At 46.9% G+C, this 27,619-nt stretch overlaps 2 protein-coding genes across 5 annotated transcripts in view; one reads left to right on the top strand and one right to left on the bottom strand.

Moving 5' to 3' along the window:
• Positions 1 to 9,458, bottom strand: part of ARSG (arylsulfatase G) — an 83,675-nt gene extending 74,217 nt beyond the window's left edge. Inside the window, exon 1 of one of the 4 annotated variants that reach the window (XM_072939465.1) lies at positions 9,387 to 9,458. The gene's annotated coding sequence lies outside the window, so the exon portion shown is untranslated. Of the gene's footprint in view, positions 1 to 354; positions 494 to 3,385; positions 3,446 to 8,694; positions 8,960 to 9,386 lie in introns of those variants that run through there. The other 3 variants (XM_072939464.1, XM_072939466.1, XM_072939463.1) reach the window with 3 other exon arrangements.
• A 304-nt stretch (positions 9,459 to 9,762) lies between these two features.
• On the top strand, positions 9,763 to 25,350 carry SLC16A6 (solute carrier family 16 member 6). Its single transcript, XM_015235219.3, has 6 exons — positions 9,763 to 9,881; positions 16,816 to 17,054; positions 19,140 to 19,283; positions 20,184 to 20,312; positions 21,374 to 22,189; positions 23,099 to 25,350. Exons 2-6 carry the CDS (start codon positions 16,823 to 16,825, stop codon positions 23,347 to 23,349), a joined length of 1,572 nt encoding a protein of 523 aa, XP_015090705.1. The 5' UTR covers positions 9,763 to 9,881; positions 16,816 to 16,822; the 3' UTR covers positions 23,350 to 25,350.
• Positions 25,351 to 27,619: the final 2,269 nt, after the last annotated feature.

Genomic DNA, 27,619 nt, shown 5'->3' with positions numbered 1-27,619 from the left:
GAGGAAATCAAAGCAGGAAGGGGATCGGGGGCGGGGGCTGGCAAGCAGGTGCAAAGTTAAAGAGGGAGGTCAGGGACCACCTCGCTGGGAAGGTGATCTTTCTCCAAGGATCCACAGGAGGGAAGGGAGGAGGCTCTGGGGCTCACGAAGCTGAGCAGCTATGGGAAGGAACGCGAGGCAGAGAAACCTGCAGGGCACAGGGCTGGCACGTGAAAGGGCGGCCAAGAGGCCACTGCCGAAACAGTAGACTGAGGGCAGGCGAGGATTAGGTGGAATCCAGGGTAAGGCAGCCTCTACTGGGGGGGAAGGGAAGCCAGAGGAGGGTTTGAGCAAGAGCGGCAAGTTCGGACTTACATCGGAGCAGAATCCCTCTGGCTGCTTTGCTGGGAATAAATAATTGTGTCACAGCGTGGCACAGAAGAGAAGGCGAGAGGTTAGGAGTCCATTGTGTCAGTCCAGGTGAGCCCAGGTGAGAGACAGAGCTGGAGTGAGGCCAGCCAAGTGCCCAGGGCACAAATTTAAGGAAGTGGCACCCCACATCAGGTGCCCTGACCGTGCTGACAGGGCGCACCTCCTTAAATCTTGCCTCACCCTAATCCAAGCCCAAGTGCAGAGGAAAATCCAGTTACCTTGGTGGCCAGGTCAGATGCTTATTTACTGTCTACGTGTAATAAACATCCTCCTGGCCCCTTCCCCTGCCCCCAGACCCCAGCGTATCAGTTTGGGGCTGGCCCAACTTGGAGAGATTTCTTTTTTTAATTTTTTAAAGATTTTCTTTCTGGTGGGGGAGGTAATTGGGTTCATTTATTTATTTTAATGGAAGTACTGGGGATTGAACCCAACGCCTCGTGCATGCTAAGCATGCACTCTACCCCTGAGCTATACCCTCCCCCCGGGGAGATTTCTTAAAGTCTTATCTGGGGGGAGGGGGGGCCTCAGTTTTAGCTCAACAGAGGATGCCAAGGAAATCTTTTGTTTTGTTATTATATTTTTTTCTTTCCATTTTATTGAGATATAACTGACATGCAGCACTGTATAAAGCTAAGGTGTACGGCATAATGACTGGACACATATATATTGCAAAATGATGACCACAATCAATTTAGGAAACATCCATCATCTCATACTGATACAGGAAAATGAGAGAGAGAGAAAAGAAAAACAAATGTTTTTTTCCTTGTGATGAGAACTTTGAGAATTTACTCTCTTAACCTGCAAGTGTTCCCTACAGCAGGGTTGAATACCGTCACCACGTTGTGCATCACATCCCCAGTACCCATTTATCTTATAACTGGAGCAACGGAAACCTTTGAATGCCTCCATCTAAGCTGGAAAAGCAATGCCGCTTAGATAATTTTTAAAAACATTTTAAGCTTGAAGATCTCCAGCCAGACCCTACTGTTGGGACTGCCCCTTCCGGGACCCCAGCGATGCCAGGAAACTCATCCACAGGGACAGATGACATCCTGCCCGATTTTAGGCTGGAACCACCCGTTGGGATCATCCCAGTAGGAAGCCATGTGGCAGGAGCCAATTTAGGAGAGCAGAGGCGGCGTTGTGCCATGCATCTAAAAACTCAGTACGCCAGCAGAAGTCCTATCTGGGTCCTCGAACCCAGGTCAAAAAAACACAAGAGAGTGGGTGGGCCTCTGAATAACAACATCCTTTCTCTAGAATTCCATCCTCCACTTGAGAAGAAAAATCCAGAGGGGTGTGATCAGGCGAAAAGGGCTTACGGTCAATTACCTGAAAACCACTCCCTGAATGCCTGTTTGCCAAAATCTTAAGGACCCCTTACAAAGTGGTGTTAACTTATTATTATTAAATATTTATTACGGAAGTCATCCAACATGCAGGAGTTGAGAAACTCGCACATACCTAGCTACCTAGAAACATCTAGATCTAACAGTTACCAACACAGAGCTGGTCTGGTTTCATCTGTCACCCCTCCACCTTCCATGTCCCTCATCCTCCACATACACTGGATTATGTTGAAACAAATCTCAGCAATCATGTAACTTCACCCACAAGCATGTCTCTAGAGCTCTGTAAATGGTAAGAATTCTCCTAAAATGTCACTACAGTTCTAATGATGGCCCTTTTAAAAATTAACGATAATTCGCTAGTATCATCAAAAATCCAGTGTTGAAACGAACTCCCTCCTCTCACCGATGTCCTCACCAGCACAAGTGCCTGCTCTCAGCAAGTGACGAGATGCTGGTGACTGCTCTTCCCTTTCTCAATTGTCTTGAGGATAAAGAAACAAACACGAGCACCCTCTGACAAAGCACTAGGCGAGCCCAAGGCATTACTAAAATTAATATTAAGCAAAACTACTCTGAGCGTCGATGGTGAAACCCGGGCCCCCCGCAGCTGTTGGCTGAGTCTTCGCCATAACTGTTGGTCAGCATTCTTGGCAGTTGGATTCTGAATTCAGAAAAGGTAGCAGATACAAACACTATGGTTATACCCAAGACCGAAGGGAAAGTGAAGCGTCACCCTGATTGGCGTTTTCGAAGCTCTGAACTACATACAGTTCCTTGTCACGCAGTCCTGTGGCTGTCGGTGCCATTTTGGAAAAACCCTGAGTTGGGACCCTCTGCCTGGGCGGACTCTGGTGACAGCTGGCATGGTCCTTGGAGTACACTGCCTACCAACAAATCTGGTTTTGGACAACATAGCAGGACGAGATCAAGACGTAGAGTGGGTGTGAGGGGAACCTCCCTTTGCTGATGATAACTGAAAGTGGGGATTACATTTTTGTATCAGAAACATCCAAAAGAACGACTGGCCCAGGACACTGAACTAGGTGCTCCACCCGGAAAAGGCCACGACTCTAGGGTGTAAATTCCCCAAGGGCAGGGATGTCTGTTTCATGCACTGCATAATCCGGTTACCTGGTCCAGAAAGCGTTCAATCATTATTTCCCCAATGAGTGCATCGGACACAAAGAACTATGGCTGAGCCTGCTCTATCCACCCTGAAAGCTCAGCGGCATCTCACCACTTCCCCAATCTCAGATGATCTTTTTAAGTTCCCCTCCCTCTCAGAGTCTCACTTGCAAAAGTGCCCTTGTTGAAATGCTCCTTTAGGTGATAATCACACCCATGTCCTTTCTTCTGAACTAGAGGGTGAACACTTTGAGAGGAGGGACCACATCCTCTAAGGTATGGTTTCCTGGCCTGGAAAGCTAAAGCGTTCATCAGTGCGCATGCGTGGCCTGTGATGCGCTGCTGGGATAGAGGAGCGATGGGTGTAGGATGGGAGGACAGATGCTCCCTGTCTCCAGTGCTACCCTGGATCTGTACAAAGCATTTAAGCTCAGCGACAGAGGCTAGGGCCCTCCATGGACCACAGCAGGGCGGGGTCCCTCCTTGCCTCTTACCTGTAACATGGTCCTGGAGCATCCTTCTAGCTTCTTTGCCTCATCTGCCTAGCCATCTGGAAATATGTGGATGCCCTGCTCCTACAGGGTTAAAAGAGAAGCTTAACACTGTGTATTGTTCCAGGGAGCAGCAGGACAGGCCATGCGTGTTTAGACAAGACGGGGAAAGCCAGCATCTCCCTTTAGGCAAGAAACATAGCAGGAGAGCAGGTTTTTATTCCTTGGGCCTTGAGGAACACGGTGTGTGGGACAACTTCAGCAATTATCCAGAGAAAGCCGGGTTTAATCAGGGTGAAACCCAATGGTCCCACACTGAGCACTTTCCGACAATTCCAGTTAGATTTCGTGACCCACAACTGTGTCATAAAAGTCGAATGTGATACGTATTTATTCCTGAAAGTAGTGTGATAAAAATCACGTTGTCCTAAGAATTTTGATTTTTGTTTGGTTCTGTTTTTAGGACTTTTGCAACAGGCTTGAGATCACTTGGAGAGGCCTCCTCAAGGCAATTTTCTCTCTTTTTTTTTAAGCAGTGAGAGGATGCCAAAACTACAGGAGCAGTAAACGAGTCAGGCTGAGAAGGAGGAGATATCAGCGAAACAAGTATCAGCGTTGAAAGCCAGGAACACTGGAAAACTGACTGCAGCATGAATTGGACACACCCAGTGATACATCACCAATACTTCCCAGAACGGTAACCAGGCGTCAGAGCTGCCAGAGCGCCGGAGGGCCCTGGTGCCATGAGTCGGGAGGCGACCTCCCTGTCCCCAAATCCAGCATGCTCTCCCTCCCCTCTCACCTTCCTCTCCTGCTCTTCACCCTTCCCCTCTCCACCTTGCCAGCCCTTGCAGGATCTTTCCCATCCATCCTAAGCCTCACTGAGCTCCACCATCGTCAGCCCCCTCCCCAGCCAGGAGTCAGAGCTTCAGCGTGAGTCGAGCACGGCGCTCAGATGCGGGGCCAGTTCCATGTTAATCGGTCACCCGAGCACTGAGCACGCCCCCCACAACAATAACCCTGCGCAAAGGTGTATTATTATCATCCCCATCTCCTTTCCACAGATGAGCAGACTGAGATAGAGAGAGGTTAAGTAATGTGCCCAAGATGACACAGCTAGTGAGGGCAGAGCTGGGATTCCAAGTCAGGCTTCAGAGTCCATGTTCCAGTGCCCCCTACATCTGCAGCATCCTACAGGGGACGCTCAGCGTGCAGCCCCTGCCTGCCTGTGCTGACTCTCGGGTTTGTTCTCTTCAGAGAGAACCTCTCTGTGAAGGCAGGGACCACATCTTTTCATATTTGGGTTCATAGGGATCATACTCATTGGCCTGCCTTTTTTTTTTTTTTGCTTGGGTCTCCTTTCTAAGAATTTGGAAAAACAGTAAACCCCCTTTGTATAGTCAGCTCAAGCTGCCATAATGAAACACCATAGACCCGGTGACTTAAACAATACAAACTCATTTTCTCAGGGTTCTGGTGGCTGGAAGTCTGAGAGTCTAGAACGGCCAGGTTCTAGTGTGGACTCTCTTCCTGGCTTGTATAGCTGTCTTCTCATCACATCTTCGCAGAGCCTTTTTTCAGTGTGTGCTCGCAGAGAGAGAGAGAGACAGAAAGAGAAATTTCTCTCTTCCTCTTCTTTTTTCTTGGCTTTTTAAACTTTTTAAAAAAAAATTTGCAGGGAGGTAGTTAGGCTTATTTATTTACTTACTTATTTATTAATGGAGGTACTGGGGGTTGAACCCAGGTCCTCATGCTCGCCAAGCATTCACTCTTATCACTGAGCTACACCCCTCCCCACTTCCTCTTCCTGTAAGTGTACTAATTCCATCATCTGAGCCCCATCCTCTAGACTTAATCTAACCCTAATTCCTCCCAAAGACCCATCTCTAAATATTGTCACATGGGTGGGTAGGGAGGGGCTTCAATATATGAACAGTAAGGGGGAACAAACACAGCCTCTAACACTCTCATCCAGTTTTAAGTTATCTTCCATGTTTCATCAGAACTTTAAATTACTGCAAAAGATATCATTTCAATTGTATCTGTAAATGTTGACTTTTATAATAAAACTACTAAACCACTCTTTTAAATGTATCCAATGTAATACAATTTGGAAAGCACCGTCATTGATTTAAAAATTTCTTGAGACTATTTCTCATTAGGTTGGAAATTTTCTATCATTTTTTTTCTCTTTTTTGCAAAGCTGTACTTCCATTCTATCTCAATACACTATACCTTTATGTTCAAAAGTAGTTAATTACTTTATCCTACTTCTCTGGAATACAGACTTTGTGTATACATTGAAATTTAATTTTTTACATTTTCCTCCAAGTGTTAAAAAAAATCCCTCCAGGATAACTGTAATTTATAAACAAAAAACACACATTATAAATTTTGACAAATTGTTATTAAGCACAAGATAACCTGATTGGAAATGCATCCTTAATAAGATGCGCTTGGGGGGTGAGACATTGACTTGAAGAAAGGGGGTTTCCCTCTTATGACGTTTGCATTCTCCCCCCAGAGATGCTAACAGCTGGCCCAGCGCTCCTAGTGACATCTTGGCACTGGTTAAGCCAGAGGCGGCCCACAGTGCGGGAAAAACGGAACACCAGGCCTGCACCACGGTGGGCTCTCCTGGCTTTAGGAAAGAGCTGATGTTCTGAAAAGTGATTCCCCCTAAATTATCTGTGCCTCAGAACCCCTTGGCAAATCTTCAAATTTCCCCATAAGCATGCATTTCTGTTTGAAGGAACCTGCCTTCCTTCAGCTCTTCCAGTGTGGGAGTTGGGGACGTCCTGTAGGCCGCTGGATGTACCTAGCACCTCGTGCTGGAATATCGGTATTGTTAGAAGGAAAAGCTTGTGACATTCTCTGCTGTCTGGAGAAGCTGATATTAAAGTTTTAAAGCAAGAATTCGCTTTCATCAAATATGCGTGGGTCACGAAGAATACCTGCCCATAGGTGAGCTCCTGGGTAGGTGGTGCAGAGGCCGGAAGGGGGAGTGTGGATGGGCGGGCAGGCAAGCAATCCAGGCCTCTGGGACAAGCCCCCTCCAATACACCCCTCTTCATTGGCTGCTCTGCAGACCCAACCTTTAAAAGCAGGCTTGCACCTCTCTGAGCTCCAGACAAGATTGCTTTCCATCTCCTTACCCCAAGTTGAAGTTCTCACGGGCTGGTAAATGCAGGGAGCTTATTTGCAAGCCAGGGCCATATCTGCCTAGCAACCCAACACGAAGACCAGAAGGGCTCTAAACATCGACAGAGAACAGGCCAACTTTGCACAAAGGAATCTGTTCTCATGCAAATGACTTGAAGCAAGAGGGCTAGGAAAGAGAGAGCAGTGGGGAGAGCTCTCAGGAGCCAACGTATTTACAGAGAAGATGTTGGGGGACTTTCTAAGGGCATCATTATAGCCTTGCCCTCTGTAAACCACGGGCCAGAGGGGTCTGCTGCCACTTGGGTTGTGACAGACACAGCAGAAGAGGCTAAGAGGGGCGCCAGACCCTTAACTGAATTTCCTGATTTTTCTGGTTCTGTACTCCAGACTCCAAAGGTCCTTTTGTTTGCATTTAGAACTAAACAGAGTTAGTTTTGTTTAGAGGGTAGTGGGGGTTGATTAGCATGGTAAGGTCGTGCTTTCCTCCCTTGCTCTCCCTCGAGGAGTGAAAAAAGCAGGGGTTTTCACGCTTGGTCTCACTAGCATTGAGGGAATAAGGTGAAGCCGGCCACTAACCAGGGCGGGCAAAAGTCACTGGTGTGTGGCTACAAGACTGGACAGAGGTTGAGTTTCCAGACACCTCTTTGTCGTCCAATGCGGGTAGCCAATGTCATCTTTGGATGAGCTCTAGCTGCAAAAAAAAAAAAAAAAGCCAGTGTGTCTAAACCTTCGGGGGGATCCCACCAGGGCTCTGTGCCAAAACTTTTCTCATCTGTGAAATGGGGATGAGCATCAACTGAAGAAGGTTGCTGATGGGGTTAAAATTAGATCCCATGAATGGTACCTAATATAGTGTTGGGAACAAGCCAAAAGTGCAAAAAACTAATAATAGGTATAATTAATATTAATAGAAACAGATTTATTATTATTATTATTATTATTATTATTATTATTATTATTATTAGTTATGCCCCCCAGCAGCCAGTCATATCACTTGGTCAAATACTCAGATGTCACTTCCCCAATCATTCATTCACCCCTAGGGCTTTTTGCATTATTTGTCTAATTTTTAAAACCAAGCAGCTGAAGCACCAAGATCTTCTGTGACTGGCTTAGAATCCCTCAGCTATAAATAATGGGCTACACTCCTAAGTTCCTAAGCAGGACACAGTACAGTATGTGCTGTGTCATTTTAAATATGGCATTTCCATCCAAGTGCAGTGACAGGTCCTAACGCAGGATAAAATCCTAAATATCAAAGATTACATTTACAGTCCCTCCTATGTTAGCATTAAGTGTTTTCATCCTACGTGCGAATTCTTCGAAGAACAGCTCGAAAAGGATCGCGTGCAGGTGCGGGCTGGAGTCAGCTACCAGACTTGATCAACCATGAACGGCAGTGATGTTAAGAGCTACTGGCTAGTGAGGTCTTACCATATGCCAGTCACTGTTGATCCGTGCTTCACTGGCATCATAAATTAAACCCTTCGTTTCTGGGAATACCACGATTGTCCCCCTTTTATAGATTTGGAAGTTGACGCTCCAAGAAATTAGGTTACTCCAGCGAGGTTGCAAAGCTCATCAGTGGTCCCCGCTGTATAGTGCTGGTGTCAACAAGGCACTTCGAGCCAACATACCTGCCCCCCACCTAACCCACGCCAGAGCTTGTTAACGGCACAGGATGGCATTTAACCCAGTCGGTAGACCCTATTCCAAAATTGTAAGAGAAATCAGGAGCGACTGCAAAGGGATTTTTTTTAATTAAAATTCAAATCGCCGATTCCTCCCGGTGGCAACCCTCCGTACAGCACTCCCAAACCAGGCTCGCTCGAGTTTCTGACATGAGAAACACACTCTCCAAACCCCAACGAAGGGAGCCGCCAGTGCCAAAGTCCGCAGAGGAATGTGGAGAATGAGGCCTCTGCTTCCGAGCAGGTCTCAGATAGGCCCTGGGGATGTGAGGTGGAGACCAGGAAGCCAACTCTGCGCCCCGCAGGCTCCGAAATGCCTGGGACCTAACACACTGCTTTGTCCCGAGCTCGTAAGTGAGGTTTCCCGCACATCATCTGCTGAGTTTACCATAATCTTGGGGTCGAGGACCTCGGTATGAGGGGCATTGTACCCCCACAGCATCAGGGTCCCTCCCCTACCTGCGCTCCCTGCGAGTTAGGCATCCATGCACCTGTATGGACGTCGCCTCCCGCCAGGCGGGGAGGATGCGCGCGCGCCCCGGGCCGGGGATGCTGACTCAGCCCGGCTGCTCAAACACATCCCTTTCGCACAACGCGATGCTGTTGCTGCTGCTCCTGCTGCTGCTGCAGCAGCAGAGGGGGGAAAGCAAAGTCCCCGTGGCAGCCGGGCCGCCAGCTCCCTGGGGCCCACTGCGGCACTCCACCCCCAGCCAAGGGGAACCGTGGGGGTGCGCGAGTTGACGAAATCGGGGGAAGTGGGCGCAGGAGGAGGAACTAGGGGTCCGCGGAGCCGCGCGCGCAGCTCACACCCAAACTGGAAGGAACCTGTTCTGCCCGGGGCGGGCGCAGAGCTGCCGCAGCCGGGAGCCCAAACCCTCCGGGCGCGGGCGGGGCTGGGAGGGTCGCTTGGGGGGCTGCGGGAAGGGAGGAGGCCCCGGAGCCCCGAGCGCTCCCGGCCGGAGGTGCCCGCAGAGTGGGTGCCGGCGCTCCCGGCTTACAGTGCAGCGGAGCGCCGGGGTCTGGTCTGGCCAGGCGCGCAGAGCCGCGCCCGGCTGGAGACGCCTGGGGGCCGCATGCCTGGGACCCCGGCGACAAGGGCGGAGGTGGCCCCGCGGGACCCCGCGGCGGATCGGGGACAGTGACGCCGTTACCTTCCGTGACCCCCAGCCCCGGCCCTGGGCGGGCGCGCTCCCGACACGGCCCCGTCCACGTGGGCCGGCGCGCGCGCGCCAGGCCGGCCCCCCTCCTTGGCGGCGCTCCGCGCTCGCAGCACATGGTCGGCGGCGGCGCGCCCCCGAGGCCGGCGGAGACCGGCTGCAGCCGGTATAGGATAAGAGATAGGAAGCAACGCGGGGCCGGGGCGCGGGCAGCAGCACGCACGGCCCGGGCGCAGGCGGCCGGGGCGGGGGGCGGGGGCGGGCGCGGCCCGGGTGCCCAAGGCGTGGGAGCGGGTGGGGGCCGGGGCCGGGGCCCGGTGGGCCGGGCGCCCGGTGCTCACCCGCCGGAGCCAACTTGCCATAGGCTCAGGCCCACGCCCTAAGGGGTTAATCCTTTCTCATGTTACCGAGCGGCTTATAAGGAGGGGGAGGCCAAGCCTCCGCCTTATTGGGAGCCTTTTGGGGTTTATTCTCTTCCCTTCTAACTTGGTGAGTTGGTTTTATTATTTTACATGTTTAAAAGTTTAATGGTGGGGTGTGGGGTTTTTTTTTTTAATCTGTGTTGGGAGTTTTTGGAGGGTGGTGGGAAGGTTGGAGGGAGGAAGAGGAAACCACTTAACAGCTTAACATTTTGGAGAGGTTATTCCGAAAAAATCTCTTTGACAGTTGGGAATGCTCAGGGCCACCGGGATGACGCGCTCTCGCCAGTGTGGGCAGCCGAGAGTTGCATGTCGGTGGCTCCGGTACAGTTGGGGTCCGGAAAATACCCAAAAGGCAGATTTGGCCTTTTTAGTGCCCCCGGCCCCGGGTTAGGGGCTGCGGGCCGTCGGGCGAGTGGGGGCGCCGTGCTCAGCCCCCAGCATGGATTTTCCGCATGAAGTTGCCTGCGCGTCACAAGAGCGAAATGTCAGAGGTACCTTCCCCAGGCTCGCGCGCGCACGCAGGGCGGCCACGGAGGCAGTGCGAGGGAAAGTGGGGTTCTCGGTCGCCCCTCACCCGACACACACACACCGGGGGTGGCCAGCGTGACACCCCCCTTCTCCCAGGGAAGTCAGGGATTTCCCTGCTGAGAGCAGATCGTCCACCTTGACCGTCAGAGCTGTCAGCGGCTGAAGGCTGGTCCCGTTCAACTTCCAAGGTTCCCGGGGCTGCCAACCACAGGAAAGCGCCCGTGTAGCTGAGCGGTTCTCTAGCGAGGGAGGATGGTTTTGCAGAGGAAATGGGTTATTTCCTTCTGTTCGTCCTCTTTCTTTCTTTCTTTCTTTATTCCATTCTTTCTTTCTAAAAACCTAAACACCCATGCTACCGCAGCAGACAGACAGGTGATAGAAGTTTCATCGGTGACACGAAAATGTCACCAAATACGGGGGGCATTAGTCTTAGAAAAAGCTCCCTGGAGTTAACTGGGGAAGAGCAATTACAACTTGTCAACCTGGAAGCTGGTTTTGTTTGCACAGTTCTAGACACTCCGTGCCAGCGCTTTCTCGAAGGAGATGGTTTCCTCCCTGGGAATGAGATTTCTCAGTACCCTTACTGTTTTGCAAATCATAGTAAGTGGAGGGTCTTGTTTTCAACAACAGAAACAACAACAAAATAACCAAGTACTATGCAGAAATCTCTAAGTGGCTCTAAGTGATACATCTCCCATGTGCCAAGCACCAGTACGTGGCATTTTTGGGGTCAACAATACATCCTGCCTGGTGGGTATAGAAATACCTCTTTTCATAATTAAGGGAAACGCGTCCAAGATAGAGAGTTACAGTATGTAAATAAACAATGCAGCCAAGTGGAAAAGCTCCTTCTATCTTAATGAGTACCACTAACCCTGAGTTTTCCTTCTGTGGTTTCCCAAAAAGGACTTTCCTCAGTGGAACTCCTGAGGAGGACACTTAAATTAGGGGCTCAGGTTTCAACACCATCATCTTGTAAAATGGATGAATCGGTTCTATCCAGTGATTCACAGCTGCTGAGGTGGCTGTCCAGGTTAGGATTCGGATTTTTTTTTCTTAATAAGAGAATCGAAATGAACTTTACCTAAATACAGACTGGTTTTGACAACTAGGGCTGGAAACAACTTGTCGAAAGCTGTTCTCCAGGCTACGCCTTTAAGAAGAATGGAGATTGGCAGTGCGTTAGCTGAGGATTTGCTCAACGCTGGCTGCACCAGCAGCCATCACCACTTCCATCCAAAGCCTGCATTTTGAACTTTGCTCTGAACTGACCCTGGACTAACACTCTGATGGTCTATAATAGTCCAATATTTTGCATTCTTCATGCCTCTAGAGCAAAGCTTTTTCTCAACAAATCCAACTGCAGTGAAATTCCCAGATATAACAGATTTCTCAGTTTTGGCAGGATACTCATTTATTTAAGATTAGCTGACCAAATGCTTATAGGAAATACTCCAAAGTGCCTGTGAATTTTGTTGTTATACTTGCTTTGGAAGAAGGGTGAAGGAGAGATGGCTGCCGGGAACCCTCATTCAGAATCATGGCATTTTACCCTCCACAGCAGTCTGTCTCACCCCTGCTTTTACCGAGGATGAAATTTAGGAATTAAGTGATTTCCCCAAGATTGTGCAGCCAGTTCATGGTAAAGAGAAATTCAACAAATAACGCAGAAGGGCCTCAAGAAGACAAACCCATGGGCCTGGTGTCAGAGGACTCCCAACACGAACTGAGAAAGATGAAAGGGTAACTTAGAGCAAGTCAGGGTCAAAGGCTATCAGAGAAATGTAGATTTTTAGGGCAGAAAGAGATCTGAGATCATCCCAGTCTAGTTCAGTTCCCCTGTTCACTTCTTGATGACACTGAAAGGGAGCAGAGTGATTCTCCCAAGGCCGCAGGGTCGCTCAGCTTACCTCACCCACTATCTCCCCACACAGTAAACTAATATCCCTTCCCATCAGATAAATTCACATGCCCATAAAGCCAAAACAGACATTTCCATGTCCTCGAGTTTACAGAGCCCTCTAAGCAGCAGGCCTTTGTTTCCTGCTTTGTAGACGCTGACCCTTTGCTAAGCCAGTTGGTCTGCTGGGTGAACAGGCAGAAAGGAAAGGAGAGGCCAGGGAAGGATTTATTCTGCAAGCAGGGACTTCCTCACTTGGTGACTGGGTTTTACAAGGATAGAGTGGCGCATTGCATCAGGAGCGCCCCAAGACGCATACTTTGTTCAAGTGAAGTTTTATTGAGCATATATCATGTGCCAAGCACACTGCCAAGCACGGGGTCTGGAAAGAGCAGCTTACTGCCCCGTAGGTGGCCCTGCGTGCCAAATTCAGATGTTATCAAACAGTATGTTTTGAAAACCAGGTTATTCTATTATCATTCTATATGGTGGTCTTCAGAGCTATGTAGATACTAGGGCATAAGATGCTTTAGGAGGATGAAGGCATAAACTTTGGAGTAAGAGTGGGTGCTGGGGTGTCATCTTTCCTTTATGATGTTCCCAGCAATAACAACCAAAAAAAGCTGTCCTCCAAAATCCTAAGAATGCAGGTGAAAGTTATATTTGGATCTAGCTCCTGGAGAGTAGAACAGATGTAAAGCAAAGTTAAAAAAATAAAAAAGAATTGAACACTCCAGAGGAGCTCAGAAAGTAAACAAAAGTAGAGCAATCAAAAGTCCACCATCTTCCAACCAGCTGAGATCAGATCTAACCAACGTCCGAGTCCTTTACACCCACGTTTGCAAGAACCAGCTGACATCTGCACTTTCCTTCTAGCTCCCAGGTCTCCTCGGGCCACCAGGTTTGGCCTGGGGAATCAGGTGATTGAGAACTCAGGTGTCAGCTGCCAAAGCTGGGTGGATGGGAGCTTTAAGGATTCCCAAGTCCAACCTCTTCATTTGAGGCATTCAGGCCCAGAGAGGTGCAGTGACTTTCTCCAGGTCACACAGTTAAGTAGTGAAAGAGTTCTCACAGATTTCTACACACGAAGGCCAGGAGAGCTTTTATCTCTGAAAGAAATTGATTCCTCGAAATCTCTATATAAAACACCCCCTTCCCTGGACTTCTAAATGTTGTTCTGTGTCCTAATACAGCAGGGCCCTGGGAGGCAGGAGATTTGATTCTGGACCATGTTGGTCCAGTCCCTTCCCATCTCTGGGGCTCAGTTTGTGAGTGGGATTTTACAAAGAGGAGATGGACCAAAGATGGGCTCCCAGTTTCCTTTCAGTTTTAACATTCTGTGATTCTAACTCCATCCCGGGGCTGCGGGTTCCTCCCAATGCCACCTATCCTGCACATTCAAACCACTGACAGCAGCAGGCAAAGAAAGAGAGTGACCTGGGCGCCTGTCACCAGAGCTGAAGCTCTGGCCTGACCCAGAGCCTTGCGATGGGTAGGAATCTCATCTTCAGAGAAAAACTGCAGTCTGCTCTTGCTGATCTCAATGCAACCCGACAAAAAGATTCTGTGTCTTGCTCCTGCAGTGATTTTAGGCTAGAGAGAGATTCAGCTTGTCTCTAGGGGGCCTGTATCACATTTTAGCCCAGTATGTTTTTATTCAAGTTGGTCCTGAGCCCTGTATTAAAACTTAAGATCTTACAGGTGCCCAGGGTGGTGGGTATAGCTCAGAGGTAGAGCACGTGCTTAGCATGCACAGGGTCCTGGGTTCAATCCCCAGTACCTCCATTTAAATAAAGAAAAAAATTTTTTTAGAGAATGCAGTGGTTAAAAAAAAAAAAGTCCTATTTGAAAAAAAAAAAAACCTTGGACTTAGTAGCCACTCAGTCTTGACTGCTTGTCAGAAATGTGCTGAACTCCAGAAGGACATGGCTGAATGGTTTTAAAATGTGATAGATTTCAGTCTTAAGGTTCCTGATCCTTGTCATCAACAAACGGTTAAGTTCCTGGAGGCAGAGGCCATCTCTCTGTATTTTCAGTCATGTCCCCCGGTGCCTGGCAAAGGCCCTGGCACCTGGTAGGTACTTTGTTGAAAAAAATAAATAAAAGCCACATGCAAGGTACTTAGGGGCAAAGGGATACAAAGAGATAGAGACCCCAGATTTTGTTTTCTATGAGCTTACAATTTAATTGAGCAACTAAGATAAATGCATACAAGTCAGTAATACCCCCCATTGTTCAAATAATACTTGTCACACAAAGAGAGCCCCTTAGGTTGAGTCGATCAGAGGAAGCATTATGGAAGTAGGAGGATTTGATGGGGCAGGTCTTACAAGTGCCAGCTGGAAGGGGGCCTCCCTCCAGCCTGGGAAAAGGGCCTGGCCACAGGCAGGATGGTGAGAGACCAGGAGGCAGGGAGGAGTCCCTTTTGGTCATGACAGGGGAGTCGAGTCATTGAACAGGAAGAAATAAGGCTACAGACACCCGGGGGGTGGGGTGGGCGGTGTGTCTCATGATCCGTGGATGTTATCCTTCAGAAAGAGGACAGCCACGGAGAAAATGTGAGGAGAAGCATGTCATGGCGATGCAGCATTTCAAAAAGATTAATTGTGCTGGACACGTGGAGCCTGTTAAGAGACCAGTAACGAAATCTTGGGCTCAAAGGAATGGCCTGGTCGGGGTATGAGATGGGAGGATGAAGGCTGAGGACCTGAGCGGTGGGCTCACCAATTCCTCTTCCCCCTCCTTCCCTCCTACTCCGCCTCCCGAGGGATGAGTACAATGCTGAGGCCAACACTGGCAAATACCTTTTTTTTTTCCCTGGTCTTCTCCATCTTAAGCCAGTACTGTTGTCACTCCTCTACCCCAGCTGCCTCACCTTGGGGGTGCATTTTGAAAGTCTAACAAAGGAGGGATCTTGTGAAAACCTCCGTTGCTGGAAGGCTCCAGGTTCCCATCCTAAATCAGTTGCTTTCCTGCTGGGAACACTAAGGACAGACTGTCCCATGGTTGCTTAGCTGACATCCTGAGCTACTTAACGGCCCTTCCCGCCTTTGCCCCTGCTCTTGGGGATGACACGTTGACATGCATCAAAATGCAAAGGCCTTTGCTGCAGAGAGCATAAGCTTCTTAAAGCATCTCCTGCCCTATTTTATGCAACCAAATATCTAACCGTAATAGAGCGAAAAGTAAGTAGACGGTCCTTCCCAAGCGCTAGGCTGCTATAGGGATGGTGCTGTCCGTAGGATGAACAATATGAAACTAGGCCAGATTTGCTACTTCTTAAGATTCTTAGAGCAAATTCAGAATATTTGGTCCTCTTATCAGAAATTGGCAAGACTGCTGGGGAAGATGAAGTTTTATGCTTTTTTCAGTCACCCTCCGTTATCAATAAAACCTGCCTCAGTCTGTGAACACACCTCACAGCTAGGGAAAGGGTACACACGCATCCTGGAAATTCACCTGGATCACTGTGTCACTGTAGAGAATTCTTAAACTCAAGGTGGGTTGCCATTACGAGCTCTCAGACCATGGGCTCATTTATTATGAGAGAGATTAATTTTTAGTTGGGCTAAAAACACCCATGACTGTTTCAAAGTATACGTAGTTGCCAAGGTTTTGAAAATGTCAGTGTTTAGGGGGCTAGAGCCCATCACAGAAGACTTAGCTTAAACGGCCCTCCCTCCAGTGTTAAATCTAGTGTCTGAGTCGTGTGGCGCCACAGGTCTGCTTGTTTTGATGTTTGTTGCCATTTGAGCAGGGAAGCAGGGGTAACCCAGTTAAGTTCACTGGCTGTCCAGACCCTGCACACTGGTGGCCTGATTCGGTCACTATATTCCAGAGTACTTGTCTAGTGTGTAGAAATTCAGTTTCTCATACACCACGTCGTGACCAACTTGGAGGAGCTCACTCACCCCAGACCAACTCCCAGAAGACAGAAGTCCCACATTTTGATTTATGGTCACGTTCTGTCCATGTAGGTACATCCACATGGGACCCTAGCTCATCAGAATGTTGCTGAGTAGGAAGCGGGATGGAGGAGAGGTGGCTGGATGGTTGGGATGGCCAGTGGCACCAGGTAGAGATGCACAGGATGTCCAAGCATGTGTCCCGTGGAAAGTGCTAGACGTACTATCAGTGTCGTCTTAGCCTCTCTTTTCCTCAGTCCTTATGGCCAGTTCAGTCTTCCTTCACCTGACTTGTCTTCAGGTTCAAGGTCAGCATCGATACTTGGTCTTGTGGTCACTCTTTGTCCTTCAGTGTGTCTCTAAATATTCTGCTCGGATTCCTTATGTTGGCTTAGTTAGTTTTTCCCATTTAACTGCCACAGCTTGGAAGCCCAACTTCCCAAAATCTTTGGGTGCTCCACATACAAGAGATAGATGGGTGGATAGATGGATAGATACTGTTATTATTCAAAGACTTTATAATAACTGCTCATGATTCAAATATTCATCAACCTAAGAAGTGCGGTAAGTTGTGCTTACCTGTTACATGTACTGAAGAGTGTTAGACTCATCCAGCCTCGTGCCGTTGCTGGTCTGAACTTTTTTCTTCAACTTTTTTTTTCTTTCAGATTAAGAATGACCCAAAAGAAATCACAGCTTTGTTCCAGAGCCAATGTTTATACTCAAGTGCCTGATGGAGGATGGGGCTGGGTGGTCGCTGTTTCTTTCTTCTTCGTTGAAGTCTTCACCTATGGCATCATCAAGTCGTTCGGTGTCTTCTTTAATGACTTAATGGACAGTTTCGATGAATCTAACAGCAGGATCTCGTGGATAATATCAATTTGTGTGTTTGTCTTAACATTTACAGGTTAGTACATCTTTCAGTTCGAACGCTCTGTAAGCACGTGCCTCGTTCAGTCTGCCTTATTGTGTAACGTTCGGTGCGTCTTATTGTGCAACGGCGCTCACTGTGCCGTGATGTTTCTCCTTAGATGACCTGTTGGCCCTTTCCAGCCTCGATTAAGTAATCTGGTTTTCAGGGGTTGGGGATGGCAAGAGATAAGCGGTACCAGAGAAAAAAGCCTATTTGTCAGATGTGACTGCCTTCGGGTTAACACACGTGTTAAACGCCTACCGTATGCACTCTCTTAGGATCCCGTAGGTAATTTTGGAGAAACGGCCCCTCAGGTGCAGTTACCGTAGGTTATTTTGAAGACAGCAGTAGACCCCAGTTCGGTGGGAATGTAGTCATTTCCTAAAGAAGCACCATCAAACGTACTTTGCCTCCTGGGCCCTCCCTGGGCTCATAAAAACACGCTCAGGAAACAGTTTGGAAACATGAAGATGTGGCTACATGAGGAAGAAAGATGGAAGGTGTAAAAGGGTATCATGGAAAATTATAAACGTTGTCCGGGGGGGACGTTCCAAATTCCAAACACCTGTGTCCCTAAAGGACTTCCCTGGCTAATAGGTGTACCGTGCTCCCAAAGCCAACAGCATCCAATAAAATAGGGGTGTAGTAGAATTCTTAACAAACTGATTTTCACTTGGCCCCATATCCAGACCTAATTCCACATGTCTGAGTGGTCTTCATGACAGTCCGCCCATCTGTCAGGGGCCACCGTAGGGTTTTCTGAGAAAGCAAGGACGTTGAACTCACCTCAGATTTCCCTAACTTTACCCTAATACCCTGTCATGGGACGACTGTCGCTGACGTTTTCTAAGCCCGTCTTTCAGTGTAGCTCGTTTCCTGCTGTAGACTATCTTAAAGAGGCAGCTCCACTGTTCTCTGCTTTTGAGAAAAGTCAGAATTTCTCTCAGGAGTCCTGATACCATCTCCTACAAGTTTCACTGCAGAACTCCGAGCTCCAGTTTAAGCATTCAGATACTTAATTTTTTAAATCACGGGATGTTTACTTTCTCGGAAAGATACGAATTAGAACCAAGATTTTACATCTGGTAATCTCAATAAAAAGAAAATCCCAAAGCTTGAACTTTTCTAACCAAAGATAATACAGTCCACAAGAAATTTCCAGTTAATACAATATCAGATTATCCAGAGGATAGTTCTTCTAAATGCTATTATTCTGGTAGGTAACGCTTTAAGGCAACACACTGCCTAAAAACAATGCTGCTGATGGTGTCATTATATGCATGATATTAGCATGTTAGTGTTCAGCTAACATAAGAGCTATGTATGGACCAACCCCCAACAAAATTTAGTCCTTTTTTTCTTTGCTCTTTCTATCCAGCATGCACTGTCTTGTTTTTCCTTCCCCCCCGCAACTCTTGATGGCTCCTTATCTCATTGGACTCAAGTCAGTATCAGCGGTAGCCTGAGTAACATATAACTAGGAAACTAATTTTCCAGATTTAAATGTCCGAGGGGATGTCGTGCATGGAAGCTACGCCAATTGTAATTCATCAGCCACTCTGAATTCTCTGTCCTCCCTCTGGTATGCATGATGGAATTCACCATACTCTTATATCATTTGCAGAAAAGTCAAATGGAACTAAGCTAGAATTTGACCCTAAATGGAGCCTTTTTAAAAAGAATCCAAAGCAGTGAGTATAGAAAAAAGAAAGAAAGAAAGAAAAAGACTCATGCTCCTAGGAAAGCCCATTTTTATTACAGAATAGCATAAATGTAATGCATGTCTAATTGTATAGGTGCTCATGGAGAGTCTAAATCTTTCATCTGACAATACAGATGTAAGTTTTATCCATTACTTTGGCTTTCTTTTTAAGGAGCCCCCCACCACCACCAAATATATGTCCGGCTTGAGCAAATACTACAGTAAGAGCTGAACTGACTTTCAGGAACCGTTGCACAGAATGTGTTATATATCTTACATCGTGCCTCCATGGTCAAGGCTTAAAGGATGGGATCTAATGAAAGTAAATGCGCACGCCTCCAGGAGTTAAAATACCACGTTCTGCTCTCTTAACACAGCTCCCCTCTCCACTGTCCTGAGCTCCCGTTTTGGACACCGTCTGGTGGTGATGGCGGGAGGGCTGCTGGTCAGCACAGGGATGGTGATAGCAGCCTTCTCGCAGGCGGTTTACCAGATGTACATCACCATCGGCATCATCTCTGGTAAGTGTTCCCTCTGGGCTTACAGTTTCTCCAGATGCTTAGTTTGAAGAACAAGGAAGAGGAAGAAGAGATGCAAAAGTGTACTTCTTTCTGGCTTTCTCTTCTTTCTTTACCATTAATAGCTTCCCAGATCCATGGTCTTGACCTGGGTTGCATGGACTCCGGCGGTAGGGGAACCGCTTCTCAATGCCCAAGATTTTTTTGTCTGACTTTTTTTTTTCAAGTCTTTACCGATGAGAACAAGAACTCTTTTGCAATGGTTTGCAGGCAAAAGATATCATTTTCACAAAGGAAGATTTGGATTTCCTTAGCCAAGATTTCCCAAGTTGGGGTGTGAGGATCCTGACCTGGAGGGGAGGGTGCTGTACTCTTGACTTAGTCTTAGGGGTCTGAGAAAACTTTTTTCCCTTTAAAAGGAGTCCCTACATTACTCTCAGATTATCTATTATTATGTGTATGTGTATATATACACATCTGTATTTAGTTAAGATTTATACACTTAAAATTTTTTCATATATTCTGCACATATCAAAGCTCACTTATTTCCAAATAGAAGTCTTATAAAAACTATTATAAAACTACATTTTATAATATGTATCAAATTATAGTCTGATCATTGCAAATTATATAAATTTGGGGTAAAAATTGCAGAACAGTAGGGGGAAAAAAAGTTGTTTTTTTTTTAAATTCTTCGCTTCCCCAAAAGAGCTGTTGCAGTTTCTCCAGATCTCTGAGGAAACCTGTTTTTCCTTGCGACAGCACTGTTTTCCAGAACGAATGACTGAGCTCCCAGAACTCACCGTTTTAAAAATAAACACACAGATCCCAGATCTCTGAACGCCTCCTTCCGCCATCCATGAGCACGTGGTTCTGACTGCTGTTTTGGACTTTCCATCACAGGTCTGGGATATTGCTTCAGTTTTCTCCCCACTGTCACCATCCTGTCACAGTACTTTGACAAAAGACGCTCCGTGGTCACGGCCGTTGCTTCTACGGGAGAATGTTTCGCTATGTTTGCTTTTGCACCAGGTAGGTAGACCACCCCAGTCCACGTGTTCACGGGGAGGAGCAGACTGGCTCCTCCACACCCTGACCTTTGCCGACTGCTAGTTATTGCCAAGCTCGTAGGCGGAGTCAGCCACGTGCAGAAGGAGAGGCCAACGGTCTTCTCTTCTCCAGCACGTTTTTAGGTCTGTCCTCCTTAACCCCCGTTTTAGGAATTCGAACATTTTAATACTGGTCCAAGGTTACATAATAGGAAGATACATGGCACAGTTTCAGTGGTATGGCTCAAAACATCCATTCCCAAAGAGATGATCTGTTGATTTCGGATTGTTCATGCTATTCTATTTCTCTCCTTGGTCAAAAGAGCCATCTTCAGTATGGATTTAAGTTGTGCCAATAAAATCACTTTCATTCACCATGTGTAGACACTCTCACAGTGAGATTTTTATCCCTGGTTTAGTTCCCTATCTTAATGTGAACATGTGAATTTCACTAACAACTAGCAGACAGATAACCTTGGAGACTTAAGATTCACCTCCTCCTCCCCCGCTTCTCCGCCGTTGCTGGGCGAATGTGTTGGTGAACTGCAGTGGGTTTGTTCAAAGGAGATATGTGTTGTAGTATTTGGGGGGTGACATGTCATAACATCTGAAGCTTTTCAGATAGTTTCAGAAAAATTAATGTATGTGTACAAATACAGACAGGCAGACAGAGAAGAATGTTAATTGTTGAATTTAGGTGAAGGGCTGGCAGACTTAGAGGGGTAATTTCCCCTTTTCTGTCGGTTTGAAATTTTTCTTGTGCCTCTAACTGGCTAGAGGCCCCTCCAAAGCTCTCCTGGAGCGCCGGGCTGAGAACTTTTATTGCATCTCTGTTCCTCTTTATACGCCTTCCTCCTCCTTGACTCATAAAAGCCCCCAAACCCGGAACGAAGCCGAGTGCCTGCTGACTGCATGCACACGGCTGAGTCGTCTGTGTTGAATCATTTCCAAATCTGGGTCCATTCTTTCTTGCTCTTTTCTCCCGGGTCTCGTGTCCATTCCTGACCTCCGGTTTTGTTTCCCCCTCGCTCCCGCCTATCCAAGCCATCATGGCGCTGAAGGAGAGCATCGGCTGGAGATACAGTCTCCTGTTCGTGGGCCTCCTGCAGCTGAACATTGTCGTCTGCGGAGCGCTGCTGAGACCCCTCGTGATCAGAGGGCCGGGGACGCCGAAAGCCACCAGCCACGACAGCCGGAGAGAAGCGCAGTATATGCTCGAGAACGAGAAAACACGCACCTCCATAGACTCCATTGACTCAGGAGTAGAACTAACTACCTCACCTAAAAACGTGCCTAGTAACACAAACACGGACCCGGAGTCCAAGGCCGACCTACAGCAGATCCTGGGCAAACCCGGCTCCAAGCAGAGCGACCCCAAGGCCCCGCTGCTGGACTTCTCCATCTTGAAGGAGAAGAGTTTTATCTGTTATGCGTTCTTCGGTCTCTTTGTGACCCTGGGATTCTTTGCACCTTCTCTGTACATCATCCCCTTGGGCATCAGTCTGGGCATTGACCAGGACCGCTCTGCTTTTTTATTATCCACCATGGCGATCGCGGAAGTGTTTGGAAGGATTGGCGCGGGTCTGGTCCTGAACAGAGAGCCCATCCGTAAGATCTACATCGAGCTCATCTGCGTCGTCTTGCTGACTGTGTCTCTGTTTGCCTTTACTTTTGCGACGGAGTTCTGGGGTCTGATGTCCTGCAGCATATTCTTCGGGATTATGGTCGGGACGGTCGCAGGGACCCACATTCCGCTGCTCGCCGAGGACGACGTGGTAGGGATCGAGAAGATGTCCTCAGCGGCTGGAGTCTACGTCTTCTTCCAGAGTATAGCGGGACTGGCCGGACCACCCCTTGCAGGTAATTTAAGTACCCCAAGTAAAACCCTTGTGTACAGTCCCTTAGTCAGTTGTGCTATCATCCCTGTTGGGGGTCTCACCCTCCAAAAAAAAAAAATCAATTGATTTTTATACTTGCAGAGAGAACTTGAGAGGTGTCAGGATAGATATTACCTGAGCCAACTCTCTTGACTTCAATATGAGGCAACTGAAGGCCAGAGAATGAGCCGATAATCCTACAGTAAATCAGTGAGCAGGTTGGGATTAGAACCTGTGTCTGCAAGCCAAGAGGCCAGGCTTTCTTTTCCTACCACTTCGCCCTATAAAATGCTGGCGAGGTGTCCATGGATTTATGACTTCGTTACCCTCTGACTTTTGGAATAACACACTAAAGGGCTTCTGTCAACCATCTTCCCATCTCCAGAGGGGTTTTAGGGACTGGAACACAGAGCGACACTTTGCAGAGACTTCACTGACCACTACAGAATGTCTCCTCATAGGAAGGACATGGGTGTGCGGTATGCCTTAGACCTGAAATGGGACCTTAAGGTTACTGTGATTAGAAGCTTCACCGCATGTTAAAAGATACCCGAGGTATCTCTTAACTCTTTCCTCTCTTACGACGTCACCTTTTCAAAGAAGCACGCGTCTAACCATCCCCACCTTGTAGATTCTCGACTCGGACCGATTAGACCCCGGACCGATTAGACCCCGGACAGAGTTTTCTCAGGTGCTAAGTGTGCTGTATGTGTGTCTATGCTTTCTCTCCCGTCGGGACAAGACTCCTACCTTCCACACCCTTTTATTTCTTTAAAAAATAAGATAAAGCTAGGAAGGCAAAGAACTCAAGAAGCTGCTGAGTTTGCGGGGAGCCTGGGGGGAGAGAGGGTTGGTGGCCGTGTCGCTAACTGATGCTGGCGCTCCCTCCCAGGTCTGCTGGTGGACCAGAGCGAGATCTACAGCAGAGCCTTCTACTCCTGCGCCGCCGGCATGCTCGTGGCCGCCGTGTGCCTGGCGCTCGTGAGGCCGTGCAAGAAGGGGCTGTGCCGGCGGCCTCGCGCCCGGGAAAGGAGGGCCGAGAGCCGTTGGGGGAAAACTTTACCCGACATCCCCGAGGACTTCCTGGAAATGGACCTTGGGAAGAATGAGAATAAAGCTCCTGTGAGAATGGAGCCCGTATGACGCCCTTCCAGGGCACGTGGGCCGCCCTGCTGGCTGGGGAGGGCGGGGGGCCAGGGGACCGAGGGCGGTGGAGGAGCTGACCACTCTACCCGCTTGCAAACTACACTTTAAAGGGAATGTATCCGTGAACACCATGACCAACATCCTTTTCTTCTTTCTTTTAAATTTTCCTTTTTTGCTTGTTTTTTCAGCCAAAACAAAGACAACCAAACACCCTTTCCGTACGTACATACACCTGGCTGTATTCAGTAGCAATACACAGCTAGAGGAGGACTCTGGTTCACATTCTGGTTTTAAAATAGTGACATGAATTGGCAAAGTGGTTTTAAGGGCTCTCACATGTGATAAACTACTATCTTATTAGAAAATGACACCTGGCCCAGGCCATTGAAGTGAAATCAGCCATTCCAAAAAAGAAAAAAAAAAATCTTGCATCATCATTTTAAAAATTTCTCATTTTCAGAAATATGAACAAATTGTTTAAAACCCTTTGAAAAATACTGAGGTTTCCATTCACAGATTCGGGCCTCTTGATTTTCCAAATATTCCATGGAAGTGAAGTATAGCTTAAGACCAAACATTTGGCTAACAAATGGAAATTTTTAAAATATATGTAACTTGAACTTCATAAATGTGAAGATTACCACTTCTTTTTAAGGCCAGTCATTACCAGAAGTATTTCAATACAGAATACACAACATGACATTCAAAAATGTGTTTCCTGTTGCTTTTAATTATTCAGAAATATATGATTGTAGTGTCTTTAATTTAAACCACTATTTATTATTAAGTTATTCTAGGATGATTAAAGTAATCAAAAGAAAGAAAATTTGAGACATAAGCAGAATTTTTACCTCCTTTCTGCAATCCTTTAAATGCCTCAAAGAATATGTCTTAACTTGTAAAGTTACTCTCATAAAAGGCCAAGTTGTAATGATTCTTCAATTTGATAAAAGGCAACGTGTGTGATTTAAAGGGGCGGGAGGGGAGGGGGAGACAAGAGCAAATCGCCTTAGCTTTTTAAAATGATTTGTTTTATTGCCTAAGAATACTTGAGGATCTTCTTTGATCAGAGTTATATTTCATGGAATTGTTAAAGCATTTCTGATTTTTTAAAAAAAAATACGTCTAACTGTTGAAGCATTTCTGTATTTCACATGGGGTGGCAGAGACATTTGTTTTACCATCACGAGTTATAGGTTGCAATTTACGTCATATATAAACCTTGATTGCTCTGTGCTGCCAGAGTTATCGGGTTAACTGGTCATTGTCTTTCTGGAGTTACACTACATGTATAGTATTTCTATGTGCGTATTTTTCTGTAAAAGGGCAAGTGTGAGGATAACAGGTGGACTCCTGTGTCCTGAATCTCACTCTGCAGGTGATGGTCAGTACCGCTGCTCCATTTTATTCATCATTTACTGTTAATTTATGACAACTCAGGGGGAAAAAAAAATATAACAAGCCTAGTTTGGTTACAGGTACACACAAGCTTGAATATTTCTCTGCACTGAAATGAAAGTGACATATAGTTCATCACCACCTGCTACATTTTGTACAGCATTTGATCAGCCATAGAAATAGGACAATCTGTAAAACTTTGGGGGGGGGCAGGGGAGGAAATGACAAAGTGTCCGTCTAAAACAGACACACCAGAGACAAGGTGGATGTAGCAAATCTCTGTCACTGCCAGAGAAGGACTTGGAGCTTGTGGCAGTTTTGCAGACTTCCGTGACTTCAGCACTTTACCACATTTTTTACTATGAATGTTCAATACAACTTAATATTTATAACTGGTTTCTGAGCGATCCGCTCGATGTCCATTCTGTTAACTGCATGAAAAAAAAAACTGTATGCCAATTTCAGTATGTCAGTAATCAAGGTTTTATATGTTTGGAAGAAAATGAAAGCAGGATTGCTGATTTGTTCTGTATTAGTGACATTCTGGTACTTCTAGATTTGCAATAAATATATGGCTTTTTTTATTTAAAAAGAGGGATTCGTTTTTTATTGACTTCCGGGCATTCACTGTTGGATCCAACTGAAGTTATAAAAACTTAAGGAGGGTTCACTTCAAATAAATAATGTTCTTAAAAACCTTTCAGCAAAATCTTCTTTTTTTTCAGCAAAATCTTTTAACTCTACTAGAGACGCATAAACTTTTCCCAGACGTGTTTGCTGAACGTCGTTATTTCATAAAAGAAGAATGAGTGAATGGAATGATATCACAGTAGCCACAGAGCGGTGGCTAAGCCTATCAAAAGTACTAAGTGAAAACAGTTAAAGACTAGCCGTAGGCAGTTACAGAGCAGTCCCCAAAACTGGTCTAACCTCTAAGTAAACAGCACGGACTCTCCATGCCAGAGATCTGCGAACTTCTTCTGTCAAGGTCCAGTTAGTAAGTATTTAAGGTTTTGCTGGCCCTGGGACTCCGCCTCTGGAGGGTGAAACAGCCACCGACCATATGCAAAGAACGAGCATTGGCTGTCTCGATGAAAGTTTATTTAAGGATACTGAAATCTGAATTCCATAAAGTGTTCACACATTATGAAATATCATTGATTTTTTTCCAACATAAAAATGTAAAAACTATTGTTAGCTTTCAGGCTGTGAAGACAAACAGGCAAGTAGCCTGGATGTGGCCCGTGGGCCTGCTCCATGAATCAGTGACACTGGGACCGACAGGGACCACCGGCGGCCCAGGTCTGAAAGGATGACTCTGCTCAAAGCGATTCCTGGACCACAGGTGCCAAAGGCAGGAAAGATTAAAGAGCTAATGGCAGAGTCTCCGTTTTCATTTCCTGTGATTAAGGAGATTTTGCTTCAGCCTTGCAGACCGAGCAACTTCACTATAAATGTGGACTGTTTCCCTCCCCGAAGTGAAAGTGTTCCAGTTGTAAAAAAAAAAGTTAAGGTCACATGCTCGTCTAAGACAAATTCATCCTGAACTGAGAAATGTTTCCAAGCCTTTTAACAAAGTTATTCGTTTTCCGCTCCAAGAATGGTTAACGGAGCTTTCGGGCACCTATTTGCCTTTCCTTTAGCTTAATACCTGGTGATAAAACAGAAAATGGGTTCTAACTCCATTCCTGTGACCTGCTCACCCATTCAAGACACCTAGACATGTTTATTACATTTAGATTCTGCACTCCTCAAATACTCTAAATCAGAGAGGATCCAGAATCTTTATTTTTGAAAGTTCCCAGACAGGAGGCTCGCTCATAGGCCTCTAGAGCTTAGAAGCTTTAAACTTTTAAATGGTTGTGAGCATTACCTAAAATGACTAATTTAAAGACAATCCAGACATGGTACGTGTCACTCCTATAAGTATACATTTCATTGAAAAATGTGAAAAATGTGAAAAGAGAAACTGTCCTGGTTTTCAGATTTATCTTTAATATAGATGTTAATGTGAGCGCTACAATCTCCAACAGGTGGGCCAGGCACCGCGGCGTAAGCAAGGACACTAGCTCCCCCTGGCGTCCAGTCTCTATAAGGACCACCTGAGGGTGCAGAATGAGAAAAGTGCCAAGGTCAGGAATTGGCAAAATTTTGCTTGTCGTGTAAGAAAAACTCTCACACCCAAATCAAAGTGACTACAGTCACTGGATTTCCTAGAGGGCAAAATATACAGCAGAACTGGTATCTCACAACACTGTATCTAAGAAGGTTTTTCAGATACAGCTCACCAAAGGTTATGTTCAAATACAAATGGTGGCCATGAATTTATATTATTTATATATAACTTTCTAGCAACTCAAGAAAAGAACAAGCACGCTAACTACCCTAGCAACTTACTCCACTACAATTCGCCCAAAACTTCACCTCTTCTACAGTGAGGACTGCCATTGTAAGTCCCAACTTCACCTCGGATCTCCTGACCGTGTGACAGCAGCGGGGCCAACCGAGCTCTCCCAGCTTAGCCTGTCCTCGGCAGAACTCTTGCTCATCCTCCCCAAACTTGCTCCTCCACAAATCCTACCAGCCCTACTTTCTAAATATATCCAGAAACTGACTGCCTTTGCCAACTCCACCGGTACCCTGATCCAAGCCAAGGTCTTCCTAGCTGGATTACTGCTATAATCTTCTAGCTCCTTTGCCCAGTTTCACTCTTGCTATGCATCCACCCTAGCCCACCCTGGCCTTCATTTTCCATACAGAAGCCTTGCAATAATCCTTTTAAAACCTAAAATCCTTCCTATGGGCTCTCCATGCACGGCCGGGGCTAGTATTTTCCACCTTGCTCTTGCTACTGTAACTGCACTTGCTT

Source organism: Vicugna pacos, chromosome 16, assembly GCF_048564905.1.
Source record: "Vicugna pacos chromosome 16, VicPac4, whole genome shotgun sequence".
Taxonomy (NCBI): domain Eukaryota; kingdom Metazoa; phylum Chordata; class Mammalia; order Artiodactyla; family Camelidae; genus Vicugna; species Vicugna pacos.
Note: the sequence above shows the minus strand (reverse complement) of the source record. Positions and strands in the feature narration are given on the sequence as shown.

What these genes read in the sequence shown, in the direction of transcription:
- SLC16A6 (XM_015235219.3), top strand. Translation starts at nt 16,823, where the DNA reads ATGACCCAAAAGAAATCACAGCTTTGTTCCAGAGCCAATGTTTATACT. An exon ending in GTTTGTCTTAACATTTACAG is followed by an intron (nt 17,055 to 19,139) that starts GTTAGTACATCT and finishes CTCTTAACACAG; the next exon opens with CTCCCCTCTCCACTGTCCTG. An exon ending in CACCATCGGCATCATCTCTG is followed by an intron (nt 19,284 to 20,183) that starts GTAAGTGTTCCC and finishes TTTCCATCACAG; the next exon opens with GTCTGGGATATTGCTTCAGT.